This window comes from Salminus brasiliensis, chromosome 17, assembly GCF_030463535.1.
Source record: "Salminus brasiliensis chromosome 17, fSalBra1.hap2, whole genome shotgun sequence".
Classification (NCBI taxonomy): Eukaryota; Metazoa; Chordata; class Actinopteri; order Characiformes; family Bryconidae; genus Salminus; species Salminus brasiliensis.
This window is the reverse complement of record NC_132894.1, coordinates 17,156,542-17,172,074: the sequence shown is the minus strand read 5'-3', so window position 1 is coordinate 17,172,074 and position 15,533 is coordinate 17,156,542. Positions and strand designations below refer to the sequence as shown.

At 38.1% G+C, this 15,533-nt stretch overlaps 1 protein-coding gene across 1 annotated transcript; it reads left to right on the top strand.

Annotated features, from left to right (window-relative positions):
- The first annotated feature begins 296 nt into the window (after positions 1-296).
- On the top strand, positions 297-15,231 carry LOC140537816 (glutathione hydrolase-like YwrD proenzyme). Its single transcript, XM_072660074.1, has 12 exons — positions 297-535; positions 974-1,080; positions 3,897-4,050; positions 4,167-4,320; positions 4,863-5,069; positions 7,350-7,502; positions 7,675-7,762; positions 8,114-8,285; positions 8,964-9,120; positions 9,381-9,551; positions 12,079-12,163; positions 12,913-15,231. The coding sequence occupies exons 1-12, from the start codon at positions 525-527 to the stop codon at positions 13,152-13,154; spliced, it is 1,701 nt and encodes a 566-aa protein (XP_072516175.1). The 5' UTR covers positions 297-524; the 3' UTR covers positions 13,155-15,231.
- The last annotated feature ends 302 nt before the right edge of the window (positions 15,232-15,533 follow it).

Sequence of the window (15,533 nt, the reverse complement as noted above, 5' to 3'; positions counted from 1 at the left end):
GGCGATATTTAATATGCATTTAAATACTGATTATATGGAATTTATTATATATTGTAATTATTATAATTAAAAAAAAATCTCTCGCCCTCTTTCTCCCTCTCTTACGCTCATTCACTCACTCGTTCACTCACTCACTCATCCCCTAATGGCTGAACTTTACCGTTGTTCCCTACTCCCTACGCAGAATGACGCTCCCTTCAAACGGAACGTTTTACTCCCTGTAGTTTGGAAGCACACTTAAGATGGCCGAATACCTTATGAAGTCCACTTCGTAGGGAACTACTAGGGCGATTGGACGGCGCCTCAAGTCTACGTTCATAACACCCATATTTTTTTTATTTATTAACTTTTTACAGTCTAAAAGTAATGTGACCTGTCGTTGTGTGTGGGGGTGTGTTTCTGCCGATTTACGTAAATACGGAAAAATATTTTTTTTTACCTCATATAAGCTTCATAACCGTGTTGAAGTTCAGCAGTCACGTTCATTTTTTGTACTCTTGACTTTGTACTTAGCAGGAACTGAAATGAGTGCACGGTAAGATCAGGCTAATCCTGTTCAACACTGTTCTGATATTAGTCAGTATAACATTAACATGCATGTCAGTAAAGAGCCCGTGAGGCTCGCTGCCGTTTGCTTTAGCGACTCCTAATGAATCGCAAACCGAGGACATCGATTTAACTTTTTTTTTAAAGGTTACTGTGTAGCACATACATCGTAAATGGCAGCGTTTTTTACGTCCGCCAGCCAGGTGTAGCTATTAAAAGACTTCTACACCGGATATTATGAAGCACCTGTATTGTAAACAACACCGATTACATCGATTAATCGATTCTACTCGGCGAACAGTAGCAGCCAAAATGCATCCAAAAGTAGTTAAAATCAATGTACTGGTTGTTGTAAAATATTGGAACAGTGCTCTGTTGTATATAATACAGTATAATGAATAATACATTGATTTTTGTTATTGTAAAGGAAAGAAATGCAAGACAGCCTGATGTTCTGTGCTCGACGATCACCAGTCGTCTGCCTGAATGGCTGTGTTGCCTCCAGTCAGCCTCTAGCCTCTAACATTGGATTGGGTGAGCTCGACACATCTAGTCTACGTTGATCATACACCCAGTTGGACGTTTATTATACACACATTGGTTATGCTATTAGGTACATCTACCATACTATATAGGTGCACTGGGTATAATGTAACACGCGTATAGTTAATATACTGATACCATTCAAATGTGCATTTTCATATTTAGGTATAGGTATAGGTATAGGTATCTCAACTGGGAACCAGAGTGGTTTGTCCTCGGGTTCTACGTTGGTCCCACACATGGATGTCCGTGATGGGACCAGGAGGGGTTAAACATGTGCCCCATCTGGGTTGTACACTGTATATGGGGCCTAGGTGTCCAACATAGAGTCCATGGCCACCTGAAACCCACCTAGCCCACGTTGCACCCATGTGAGCCCCATATGAGCATGTTAGCTGTGCCATCTGTGAATATGAACAGCAATTGCTCCAGATTCACCCTGAAAAAGTATGACAGACTTGTTTTAATCAACAGAGGCTTAGTATTATACAAACAGGGTTAAAATGTACTCAGCACTCTTAATATTTAGTTAAATGTCTCTATCATGGCTTTTTGGTAGCCATCAACATGCTTGCTGGCGGAACTGGATATTTGGTGAAGTTCAGTGGAATTTGTTTGTTTCCTGGCATGGACCCAACTTTTAAGGCCAGTCCACATATTTGTTTGTTTTTGAGGGTCATTGTCCTGATTGTCCTGACCCAATTGTGTCCAAGATTCAGCCATCGAGCTGATGGTTTGAGGTTATGCTAGAGAATTTCGAGGTAGACCTCCTTACTACAGTGGTGCAAGATTGAATGTTTGTGAACCCTTTAGACCCAAACCTTTCACAATCAAACAAATGAGCCAAAATATTAGACCTGGTGTGACCCCCTTGTGCAGAAATAACTGCAACTTAACAGCTTCAACTCTGTTGAACTCTATGTTGGTGGCTTTCCTCCCCTGAACTGCTTGCTTCAGGTCCTTCTACAGTATTTCTATTGGACTAAGGTCAGGACTTGGCCATTCCCACACATTAGCTTTACTCTTCTTTAACCTTCTTCTCACCTTGTGTTCTTAGCTTCACTGTCCTGCTGCATGATTTACGTTCTCTTGAGATTCAGCTCATGAACAGATGTCCTGACATTTGCAGCATGCAGCAAAACAGGCCCGAACCATGATGCTACCGCCACTGTGTATCACTGGTGGGATGAAGTTGCTGTGCTGAAATGCTATTTTGGTCTCATTTGTCCACAAAACGTTATTCCAATAGCCTTCTGGCTTGTCCATGGGATCTTTAGTAAACCGCAGACGGGCAGTGTTCTTTTTGGAGAGCAGCGGTTTTCGCCTTGCAACCCTGCCATACACACCATTGTTGTTCTGCGGTCTCCTGATGGTGGACTCATGAACATTACCATGTAGCCAATGTGAGAAAGGCCTTAAGAGGCTTAGAACTTACCTTGGGTTCCTTTGTGGCCTCGCAGACTATTTACAAGGCATTGCTCCTGGCGTGATCTTTGTTGGTCGACCACTCCTGAAGAGGGTAATAAAAATCTTGAGTTTTCATTTGTACGCAATCTGTCTGACTGTGGACAGGTAAAGTCCAAACTCTTTAGACATGGTTTTGTAACCTATTCCAGCCCAATGAGCATCAACAGTTCTTCTTCTGCCTACTCGCACCTCATTGTCATCACACTGATTAAACAACACTTGACTGTAATTTTAAATTATCTGCTAATCCTAAAGGTTCACACTCTGTTGCTACGAACAGATGTGTAATATAGGATAATTTTCCTCAATAAATAAATGACCTAGTCTTATATTGTTGTCTCATTTGTTCGGCCTGGTTCTCCGTCTCATTTCTTTTAGGACTGGTGTGAAAATCTGTTGACATTTTGGTTCACATTTATGCAGATTCATAGAAAATTCTGAATTCACTAACTTTCAAGCACCACTGTAAATAAAAATAAACAGTATTTATTATATATATTATTCCATCCAGTTCCTCTGGCAGCAAAACACCCCATAGCATAATGCAACCGCTGCAATGCTAAAACATTGCTACAGTGTTCCTAAGGTTGAATTCCTCACCTTTACTACGTCGAACATAGCTCTGATCACTGTGGCTGAACAGCTCAGTCTTTGTTGTATCTGACCGTGATACTTTCCTCCTTCATGTGGTCAGCTGTGAACTTTAGTCGAGCTTGAAGATGTTGATTTTGGAGCAGGTTCTTATTTCTTGGATGACCGCCTGTCAGTCCATGGTGATGTAGAACTCGCTCACCTTGGTGGTTCTTGGGTTGTTTCTGACAAATTTCCTCTCAGCTGAGGGTGACCATATGGGTGTCCTTCCTGACCGGGGCAGTAAATGTTTATTTACATGGTAAAACAGTTCTAAGAGTTAGAATAAATACAAATAACATTGATACAGAAACTGGGTTGGATGTCACAGTGTTCATTAAAACATTTCCAAAGGTCTCGTCATGGGAGTCTAGTTTTATTTATGATAATCCTCCAACATTTGGTTTAACTAATGAATAATTATGTGGAAAGTAACAAATCCACTTGCTGACTGGGGACCAGTCCAGCCAGCTCTTCAGATTTGCTCTTCAGAAATGAGAAATACAAAAATTTCAACAACAAATGCAATGTTTATGTTTTGACATAAACTTTATACACTGTACATTGTAGGCCTGTGTTTAGAGGATAGCTATACCCTTACAGAAGAAGTTCTGGACAACCTCCAACCATTCGATTTGCTGAGAGCTACAGTCTCAAGGATTGCTCTGGTCTGCCAAATACCTTAATAACCTGCTGATCTTCTATCACAGACATCCTGAAGAGAGGTGGCAATGCTGCAGATGCTGCTGTGGCTGTAGCAGCTGCCCTGAATGTGACGGAACCTATGAGCACTGGCCTCGGTGGAGACGCTTTTTGCCTGTTTTATGACGCTGTTTCCAGACAGGTGCGAGGACTTAATGGAAGGTGAGAAAAAGACAAAAGAAAAAAGTGTGTCATGCAAAGATTTGTGAAAAGAGTTATAGTGGTCAGAGTTCCTCTGTTCTTATTTCTTCATTTGTGGCCTGTTTTGTGTGTGCCAGTGGTCGAAGCCCCAACGCCCTAACTCTGGATCTGATGGAAAAGTGTGGTTTCAGTCAGAGTAACCCACCTCCTATATTCCATGCACACAATGTCACTGTACCTGGAGCTGCGGCATGTTGGTGTGACACTGTGGCGTTGTTTGGAAGTAAAACGGTACTCCACCCACAATATTAATCTTTATTTATATATTAATCAATCTTTATTAATCTGAAATATTGCTACACCCCATTATAGTATGGTGCTGTAATAGGATAGCCATACATCACATGCTGCCTTACCATAGTGCTTGTATGTCACAGTTGTATGTCACAGTACAGTCAGTTGCTACATAGTTTTTTTTTTAATACAGCTTGCAGTGGCTGCAACAAATGCCCCCACACCCTTAGTTGTATTTTTAGACATTTTCATAACAGCAAATGTTTGGCTGCATTCCAAGGACTGCTAAGTGTTCAGAGTCGGGGTTTCCATGTCTTCCTCTCTGGGACAGTTTCTGTCACTGCGTTTCCTCCACTTCTGGTTTGAGTACTGCTCACTTTTCCCACAATTCCTGTTTGCACGTATCCACTGTGTACTTGAACCTGTCAGCACTCTCTGTTTGTAGATATTAGCTGTGTTTAAATGATGTTTCAGATAATTCAGCCTGAAAGTGTTCATAATTGCATGTTACTTTGTGGTTGTACCCGTAAAATTGGAAGCTGTCTTTAGCTGATCTACTGCAGCCAGCTATAGATCTGGCTGAGAAGGGGTTTCCTGTGGCTGAAATCACAGCGCACCACTGGGCCATGGGTACTGAAACCCTGAAGGCTGCTGGGAGAGACCTAGGTGGAGATTTACTCATTAACAACAGGCCACCCAAACATGGGCAGGTCATGACCAATCCCAGCCTTGCACGCACCTTCCAGGTTTGCAGACTTTTCCTGTTCAAATTTAGAGATACAATATTGCAACATAATCACTTATCAAAATACAGTCTTATGCAAATATTTGGGCTCCCTTAGCTACATTTTTGTCAATTTTGATTGATAGGAAAAACTCTCTGTAATTATTATCGTATCATAATCATTAACATTACACACAATATTTTCAGCAAAGTGTTTCTTTTATAGTTATTCTAAATGACATCATCAGTGTGGCATTTGCAAAAGTTTGCCGACCCTAAGAGATGCAGAAGCTTAGTTTTTAGTTCAAGATATAGGGTTTTCCAAGCAACTGTTAAAATATATAAAAACATAAGTAATTAATACCCGAAAGGCATGGCATATTTTTCAGCTTGCAGTTTCAGCAGTGCCGAATGTTATTATGAAATTGTAGTTCAGAAACTGTCATGGTCAAGATGAAGACCAAGAAAACTCTGAGAAAACTGCTTGTTTGGTGATAAGTCAGGTAAATCAAAACCCCTATATGACTGCCAAGAAACGGCATGCAAGTTTTGCCATGGTCAAAAGGGTGTTGCATTGTTCCACTGTGCAGTGTTACTTGCACAAGTCTTTATGGAAGAATCCTTGCCGGCTACATTGTCACAAAACGTTTCTAGACAGACGAGTTTTGGAAACTGTGGACTGAGGAAGTCAAAATACAACTCTTTGACTACAAAAAAAAAAAAACCTTGCCAACTGTGAAGCTTTTGTGTTACTACCAGTGGCTTTGGCAGTACTGCATGGGTAGCGGAAAAAACTTGATTCTGCACAATACCTGGATGCAAATGTCAATCTATCTGTTGACTAGCTGAAGTTAGAAGGTGGATAGCTTTTACTACATGATAATAATTCAAAATATACCTGAATTCTGCCATGGACTATCTGAAGGTGCCCACACTGATGATTAACTTTGATGAAAAAAAAAGTGTGACTTGGCCAAGAATGCCAAAACATTTGCATAAGACTATGTCATACCTAAATGTTACCTGCATTGTACCTGTACATTTTCACAATTCATTTGTTCAAAATGGTAAAAACCCTGTAGATGTTGTTATTATTGTTATTTTTATGCTATACTTATATCCAAGATATTTTAATTCATTGTGTATTTATTGCAGACTTGAATATGTTGCTAGTTATTAAAAATGTTAGGGATAGTTTTTCTTTCTACAAAACGGTTATACGTTTTAATCAGATTTAGGACAGAAATGTGACGCTGATTAAAAGCCTACAATCTGCACTTAGATACAATTTATATAGAATAAGAATAATTTGTTGAATTGTTGAAAATAATAATTTCTTTAAAAAGTACAACATGCTTTTGTTATTGTTGCTAATAGCTGCAACCACAAAGCTTAACCACACTGATTTACACTGTTATCTCTGTTTATTTAACCTTACTAATCAAGCTTAGTTTAAAGACATGCTAAAGATAATATGGGGCAGGTTTACACTACAAGTGAACTGAGAAAATAAGTGCAGAGCACATCTCTTCTACTATGCTTACTGTGCTCTTTTAAATATGGCTATACACAGGTGCGCTGGGAGTTGTAGAGTTGTAGAGTTCTAGAAGTTATTAATTTCCACTTATCAGAGAACATGTTCAATGTCCACCATGGAGACGCATGTTCAGAAGAATGCAACCCCTCCTAAGATTATATCACAGATGGGTACTGTGCACAGATAGACAAAGAACGGTTTAAAAACACACCAGGGTATCCTTTTTTGTCTGTAATAGCATAGTCCAGAATAAAATATATGAATTCATTGTTAGAAAAAAATCAATTTCATAAAAAGTGAACTCTACTGACATTTTGATTGAGCTAAATGCTTTTGCCTTTGAACTTATAAACTAATAAATTCTAAATTCTAAAAACTAAACTAATAATTCATTATTAATACTAGGAATCAGTGCTGATTATTCCAGAATAAGCTACACCATGATATTCAGCTCACACAATATTATTACTATACTATTACTCGTGAACATTTAGAAATATTGCCGCTTTTAGTCAAACAACTTTCAGAGATTTGTAGAGTTATCGACAAATTATCTGTTTATGTTTAGTGATTAACATATAGTCATTAATTTTTTTAAATGGCACATGCTTGTCAAATGTCATAAGAAGTTTCTACATTGTTGTATATTATTGTGTAGGAAACAGCCTTTTTTTATTCTTAATGGTATATATATATATATATATATTTGTGTTTTTTTTTGTATTTTTGTGGTATTAAATAGCGTATACATTTGTGTGTGTTTAGGAGCTTGCCCTGCGAGGCAGAGCAGGGTTTTATGAAGGCAGGATTGCAGAGGCCGTGGTTGACGTTGTGAAAGAAAATGGTGGTGTGATGAGCTTGGATGACCTGAAGAATCATGTCACTGCCGAAATCACACCAATTTACACTGATTATAAAGTAGGTGAGAGAGAGAGAGAGAGGCAAAGAGAGAGATCTGTTCAGACTGGACATTTCTCCTTCTGCGGCACATCCCTTTTATTACCACACTTAGTTGCCAGTTGCACAAATGCCAAACAGCAAGCAAAGCATAGTGATGTTGAATAATGGCCTTCTTTTCTTATACCTGCAGACTGTACGGCTGTGGGAGGTTCCTCCAAACAGTCAGGGAATAACAGCTCTCATTGCCCTTAATATCCTCGAAAATGTCCGCATCAAAGGTACAAAATATGGATATTTTCTTAATTTTCAAAAGTAAATGTGAATATAATTGTCCAGATTTGTCTAGATATACACAAAATGTGCTCTCGTTTCATAGCCCATAGAGTGTCCCTTATAGTGTAAATATAGACTGAAAACATATTTTTGTAGCTTTCTCAAAAAATCAGATTTGTTCAAAGCTAGGCATATCTGGACAATGCATTTACATTTCTATATCCACTTAATAACACAAAGTCGAATGAGCAGTGCTATTTATTAAATCAAATCTTACAAACATTTAATAACATTACATTATTTTTTTATGTACATGCTCTTGACAATAAATGACCTGAATGTTATTTTGTGCACAGATCTGGGTCACAACAGTGCAGACTACCTGCATGTTCTGGTTGAGGCACTAAAACTAAGCATGACTGATACGATGCACTTCATCACTGACCCTGACCGAGTGGAAGTGTCTGTAGAGGGGCTTTTGTCCAAGGAGTATGCACAACAGCGGGGCCAGTTCATTCTAATGGACAAGTACGACTAGAACAAGAGACAGTCTTTTTTCCCCTCTCTCTCTCTCTCTCTCTCTCTCTCTCTCTCTCTCTCTCTCTCTCTTTCTCTCTCTCTCTCTCTCTCTCTCTTTCTCATTCTCTGGTACCAGCCAGAGCCAGGCACTGTGCTTGCTTTAGATAACATTGTTTACACGTCCCCTCCCCTCCAATCTCTCCCTCCCTTTCTGTCGCCCTGCCATGACGCTGGAATAGGATGCCGAGAGAGAGAGGGTGTCATAACCAGCAGACTTTAGACTCTCGGTTGGCCATTGAACATCCAAACACACACTAATGTGGGTGTTTAGACTAAGGCTTGTACTTACAACTCATGCACTAAATGAGATAACTGCCAGGTCACATACTCTGAACTGCCGGTCATTTCAAGTTGTGAGAAAATGCAATGAAAAAAAAAGAAAAAAGTAATGGATATATTAGGGTATAGTAGGGATAATATTAGGGTTCTCATAGTGTTTTTTAGTGAAATTTCAGAATCACCGATTTCTCAACCATGTTAACAAACAACAGTTCTAGGTATTAGACTGGCTAGAAACAGTTGCTGACAGTAATCCTTGTTGTAGACTGGCTTTTTTTTTCCTGATTAAGAACTTGGCACTCGCAAATGTCCCTGAATTGTCCTTGGTTCTGTTCTCTCTCACCTCAGGGCCAGAAGTGATTGTGAGCATGGGATTCCTACAGGAAGTGACACGGTGTATTTCACTGTGGTGGACAGGCAGGGGAATGCCTGCTCCTTTGTCAATAGCAACTACATGGGATTTGGCACCGGTCTTGTCCCCCGAAACTGTGGCTTTTCCCTTCAAGTGGGTCTTAAATGTGCTCGTAGACTTGAGACTTGAGACTGACTGATGCAGTGTGGTCTGTTTTGTGCAATGTATAATGTAAAACAATATTGATATGAAGTGTACCATGTGTTCCACCAATAATTTGTCATTGTAAATGAGTAATTTTTATATAGAGAAACATTAGTTCAGCAAAAAACAACAGTGAGGTTCTTTACCTCATAGTATCATTTATAGTCCATTGTAAAGTGCATGTTTGTCTTTCTTTCTTTACCTTATAGAACAGAGGTGCTAACTTCTCTCTGGACCCCAGGCATGTGAACTGTATAGGCCCAGAGAAAAGGCCCTATCACACTATAATCCCAGCTATGCTGACTGAGGCCTCTTCAGGCAACCTTCTTTGTTCCTATGGGGTAATGGGAGGCTTTATGCAGCCTCAAGGCCATGTGCAGGTAGGCTGCCTTGCTAAACACATTCAGGCATTCTACAAAACTTGTAGGATGATTAGGAAGTGTCTTAGTCATTTTTGGGACACACCTAAGAGTTTAGGTTGACAATTAATATGTAATTGATTCAGTTTAATAAAGAGATTAGGACATATCATATATATGACATATACTATCAACTAGGCAGTCTATCTATCAATTCTCTCCATAATCCAGCAGCCTGGTGATGAGTTGTAATGGAGTTTGTAATGCGCTTTGTCATTTACGATTTGGGTGGAAGCTTTGACATCACTTGCTCGATTGCCTGTGTCTCATTTCCACACCTCTCGGGTACGCCTTTTGCATTCTGTCAACAATACGCTATAAATTAACAATTCGATTTTTAAAAATCTCCAATGTGTCATGTTCAACTGTTTAGGCACCATAAGATGTGCACAGGCTCTGATTCGTCTGACAAGATCTCAGACCTTTATTACTAAATCAGGGACGAGCATGTCACTAGTTCTAATTAGGAACTGTCAGCTGCATCAGATTTCCAAGCCTAAAGATGTTTTCTGCCGCTTTAAACCTCATACTTGCACTCATCAAACATAGGCTCCTCTAAGCACCTTTTTGAAGGTCTGAAAAATAAAGTAATCTAAGCCCACTAAACAGGGAAAGTCTACAAGAAGACAGCCAGGTGTTTTCAGCATATGGTTTATAACAGTGCAGATTAAGACTTGGCTGTTCAGAGAAAATGGATTGGATGATCAAGGAAACTCTATGAGAGACCTGCTTGCATGCTGATGAGGCAAATCAAAATCACCATATGACCCATATTCTTGCTTTGGTGATGGTAATAAGTGGCATTGGCAATATTGCATGGGTTGAGGGAAAACGTTTTTTTTTTTACAAAATATCAGCAAATCCAGAATACAACAGTTAAATCATCTGTTAAAAGCTGCACACACACACACACACACACACACATGGACCACTTTTTTTTTCTTAAATTTGCATCTCTACATGGATTTTATCAAGTTGAGTTGAGTTGAGTTATCTGAATTTGCAGACTAGTGGAGAGCCTGCCAAGACATGAAAGCTGTGATTGGCAGTCAGGGTTATTTCACCATGGTGATTTCTGAATGCTCTCAAAGTTCAAATATTAATCCTGTGTTGTTTACATTTAAATAATAACATCTTTACATTATAATTATTACAATAATGTCTTTGCATTATTTGAGCAGTTGTTTATATATATATATATTGTGTGTGTGTGTGTGTATATATATATATGTGTATGTATTGGGTGATTAATTACTAATAACAGCAACTTAGCAGAGAGAGACCAGTTAGGGTTAGTACATTAATGTAGGTTCTGTTAAATCGCTTTACAATTGATGGTTCTTTCAAATTGGTTCATTTGTATAGTTAAGGTTCTCCTTGAATTTTACAGACCAAGTGGTACACTTCTCCTTTTATACCATCTCTCCCAGTCTTTTAAACTTTTTCCAGTGCCTTTACATTTTTCTCTGTGACTCTGAGACTCTGTGTGAGCAACATGTCAAATGCATTCCTACCTTACTCCATGGGAAAGCCCTTACTTTTAAAATTCGAATTCCCCTCCAAAAAAACAAATTCTACCAATATGTTTTACTTTTACTCACTCACCTTTTTCCAGAAAGACTGTACGAGTAAGCAAGCTTTATTATTTCTTCTATTTTTAGGTTAACTTAGGCTTCATTAGTTACTTTTTCAGTAAAGCTTTTGCTCAGCTGTAATTTTATGTTAATGCATCTGTTCACTTCAGCAGTGTTATTTTTGACTTCCTGCTACAACTTCTCTGTTTTGATAAGGCAAGAAAAAAGGGAACAAGTGAGCTAGATATAATACTTCCGCTGTTATTATTGACGACATTGTTTTTTTTTTCTTTGCATTTTTTCTCTGGAGTTGTAGCAATTACAGGATTCTCATCACCATCAGTGGTGTCTTCAGTGGTCATGTCTCTTTCAAACATTTCTAACTCCTGAGGCAGTGTTTTATGCTGGGCTTTCCCCCCTCAGGCCTATAGCTCCTGTACGGTAGTCTCTGTACATTAAACTTTTTTTTTTTATTCCTGTCCTTGCTGTGTCAATGCGATTCAATGGGATCCAATGACAATTTCCAGAACTTGCCGCAACTCTGACCTGATAGCCAGCTCTATTCAGGAATGTAGCAGAACCACTTTCTGTTCTGAATGCTTCTAGACTTGGACCATCCTATTCTAACAGGATCCAGAAAGCTGGGAGTGGTGCTGTCATCATGAATTCAGCTAGGTTTATAGATATGGTGAATAATTCGATAGCAACGTCAGTAAAAGGAAAAAACGGCCAGAAAAGAAGTTTAATGGAGAATGGGTGGGGCAATCGATGATGTACCATAAAAAATAATTAAGGATGACTTGCCAGTGTAACATTTGGGCAGCTGTACAAGTAGATTGTGTGCTAAAACGATTATTGAATTATATAACAATCTGTGCTTAGAAGATAAGATAATATGAATATTCCCTTTTCAGGTATTGCTTAATATGTTGGAATTTGGAATGGGTCCTCAGGTTGCACTTGATGCCCCACGTGTGTTTGTGCAGTTTGTCCAGGCTGGTAAGTTTAACAGTTAAGGAAGAATTTCAGCTTCCAGATACTGAGCTTTTAGTGTTGTCATTTTAATGTGTCTTGTACCACATTGAAAGTTAATGTATGTTGAAGGTCTTCCCTGAAACACAAGACTTTATTCATTGGTAATTAGGAAATATATCCATACTTGACAAATAATGGGTGTTTGTTTATATTAGGAGTCATGTGTGTTGTTCTATACTTCAAAATTCTGCATATAATTTATGTATACTATAACACATTTGCATATAGGTATAATCTGTGGGTGTTAGTCCACCACTGTTTCTATTCTAACTATTAATTCTTATAATAGTGTGAAGTTGTATGCTAGTTTTTGACTGACCTTTCCTACAAATTACAAATATTTGATCATATAAAAACGTTATAATATTATGTACTGTATGGAGAAATTCTCAGAACTGTGATAATGCATACGCATTTTACATTTTACAATGTTTCTATAGGTAGAAAGGCATTTTTCCACAGCTAAGTACAAATAGTACAAAAATGTTGAACAAATTAATATTAACATCTAACATTATTATCACTAATGCCACTAAGAATTGTATTGCTATATCCGGAAGCGGATGTGAACTACTCACATTAGCTAAATTACATGTTGTAAAATACTGATACACTGATACACACTCTAGCCACGGCTGATTACACCTAAGGGATTTTTTGGTTTTCTCGAGGAATTGTTTTAGTAATTGTCATGTCTTAAACTCTCTGTGCAGCACGGCAATGGCAGCTTTATTTGGAGGAGGGGGTGAAGCCAGAAGTGGCTGAAGAGCTGAGAGGCCGTGGCCATGTGGTGAACTGGCCAATACAAGGGCACAAGCGGGCACTGTTTGGTCGGGGGCAAGTCATTAGTGTAGGAACATGGTGGGACCCAAACAGAGAAAAAACAAAGGTGGAACAGAGGGTACTGTGGGCTGGATCAGATCCAAGGGCCGATGGATGCGCTGTAGGATATTAGTTAGAACATTGATGATGTGAATCAGAATTCTATACAAAAATAGAACGTATAATAAAGATGCTTGATTTTTTTTTTCAGTAGAGAGCTTGACTCTAGTTAAAGAACAATCTGTAATATCTGATATAAGGATTGAGGTGTTCACATTCTATTAGTGTATCCTCAAAACCAAACTGCACCAAAATTAAAAAAATATTGCTTTGTGATCATATTTTATATTACTTGCAGGTTAAATCGTTTTAATCAGTTGTAAGAGGTCCACAAATAAGCTTGCGTTTGGCATTTTTGAAGCAAAAAGCATGTATTAATTCATTCATCTGGCAACAATGAACAATGAAGTGTTAATCAAGTGTTAAGTGGGCTGTGGTCATTTCAAGCAAATGTTTAGTATGTTGGTGGCATCTGTTGTGCAGAACAGTTTTGAATCTGGGCCATTAGGTGGATAATCCACTGTTAGAGTTTAGCAGTGTGATTACCTGAAGACACACAGTACAGTGAACAATAGCAATACTGAGTGGCTGCAATATGGCATCTCACATGCTACAGCTTATCTCAGGAGCTTTCTCATGCTTTCCAAGAATGTAACCAGTCATGTACTAATACAAACACGACTGGATACATTCAGGAACCACTAAGCAACTGGTTTTTGTACATTCATTAGAGAGTATATAACAAAACAGTGCAGTGTATTCATATATATATATATTAAATAATATATTGATTTTTATTATAAAAGAGCATTGAACTTTAGTGTGATATGTGGAAAAGATTGCGTTTTTTAAATAATTTTAAATATAAATGTTTTATGAATCCAAATTGTTGAAAAATGACACTATTTCTTTAAAGCGAATAAAAAAAAACACCATTGGAAAAACTGAATTTCTGTGTTTTATCTTCTGTGCTATTTTAGGGTTGACATTTAGACTTCCTCCTTTTGGTTGTAAGCAACGGCATGATTAAAAACAGCGGACATCTGTCGGGAGAGATGAATGGTGAATTCATCTGTAGATATGATGGAAAATGGGGGAACTGTAGAAGCTGAATGGGGCAATTGTAAATGATGAGATGCTTTTCTTCTATTTTATTTTGGTCTACTGCATGTGGGAATTATGGATACCCGTAATGAAAATGAACAAAACTCAATATTCAGCTTTACTCATGAATACAGAATTGACCTACATACATGGTTAAATACTTGCTTCTGCCCGTCCAAAGGGAAATAATTGCTAAACAAGTCTAAATTTCTAGAACACTTAGTTTGGTGAATCTGTCCAGTATTATCTCTAAGTTTCTGCATACAGAATATTTCTGACTTCAGATTGTCCAGTACTGTTTAAGTACTAAACTCTGGTGGTTTTCCTTTTAGCTGTATAACTAAATATATATGTATGAATACCGTGCATAGTACAGACCAACTGCTACATATTTTAGTTTGCATTTGTGCTGTGCTATTTTTTTAACGCACTGCTGAGTAACTCCTGGCATTTCATTCTTTGAGGTCTACATATTAAGTATGTGACTTTGGTAGAGGACAAATGCTCAGATGCAATTTTACAAGCTCATTAAAAACCCTTTTATTTTGCCTCAGAATTAAACATACTGATTTTTTGTTTATGGTGGGCTTGTGAAAAAAATAACAACGTGCTCAGCTGTAAATGGCTAGTTTATCTCACTGCACTGTGGCTCACAGAGCGGGACAGCAGAGCATAGCATGGTTTAAAAACGGTATCTTGAACATTTCTGCTTTTTGAAGACAGTTCTATTGTAGTTATGCTGGATATTCTTTTCAATGAGAAACAGTGTTTGAACTTTAAGGCATGTCACATCCATATACCAAACCCTCATAAGAGTCATTTGCAATTACCTTGAAATAATCTGTAAATATTGTTATTGCTTTTTACTTCTATTATTTCTTTTGTGTATATAGTGATAATGTATGTATGTTTTTGCGTCTGAGTGTCTTGCTATCCCTTTTCTGCTGTGACACTGAGAATTTCCCCACTGTGGGACTAATAAAGGATTGTCTTATCTTATTATTGCAACTATGGCAAGCTAAATACAGTTTTCTATTCTAAAGCACCTTCGGATTTAAAGAAATTACATTAATATAATATGTTAATATACTAAAAAGATTTGAATTTGAATATATATGAACGTTCCTTTATTTCTTTCAGTTTTCATTCATGCTCATATTCAGTTTTTTTAGGTTGAGCTCTTTTCTGTGTTGCCACTTTTGCTGCATTTCTGACATTTTCTCTTAGTGTGTCGTGAGGCTAGTCTATTGCTATTGCTCAGTGAGTTCGCCATGTATCAGCACATTGGAATGTAATCAATTATTTTCAAGTAGGGAAATCTAGGGCGGGGGACTGTGTGTTTGTGTGT

Bases quoted from the DNA above. Each gene is read 5' to 3' on its own strand.
- LOC140537816 (XM_072660074.1), top strand. The intron at 4,321-4,862 runs GTACTCCACCCA...TAAAATTGGAAG, and splicing joins CGTTGTTTGGAAGTAAAACG to CTGTCTTTAGCTGATCTACT. The intron at 7,763-8,113 runs GTACAAAATATG...TTTTGTGCACAG, and splicing joins CGAAAATGTCCGCATCAAAG to ATCTGGGTCACAACAGTGCA.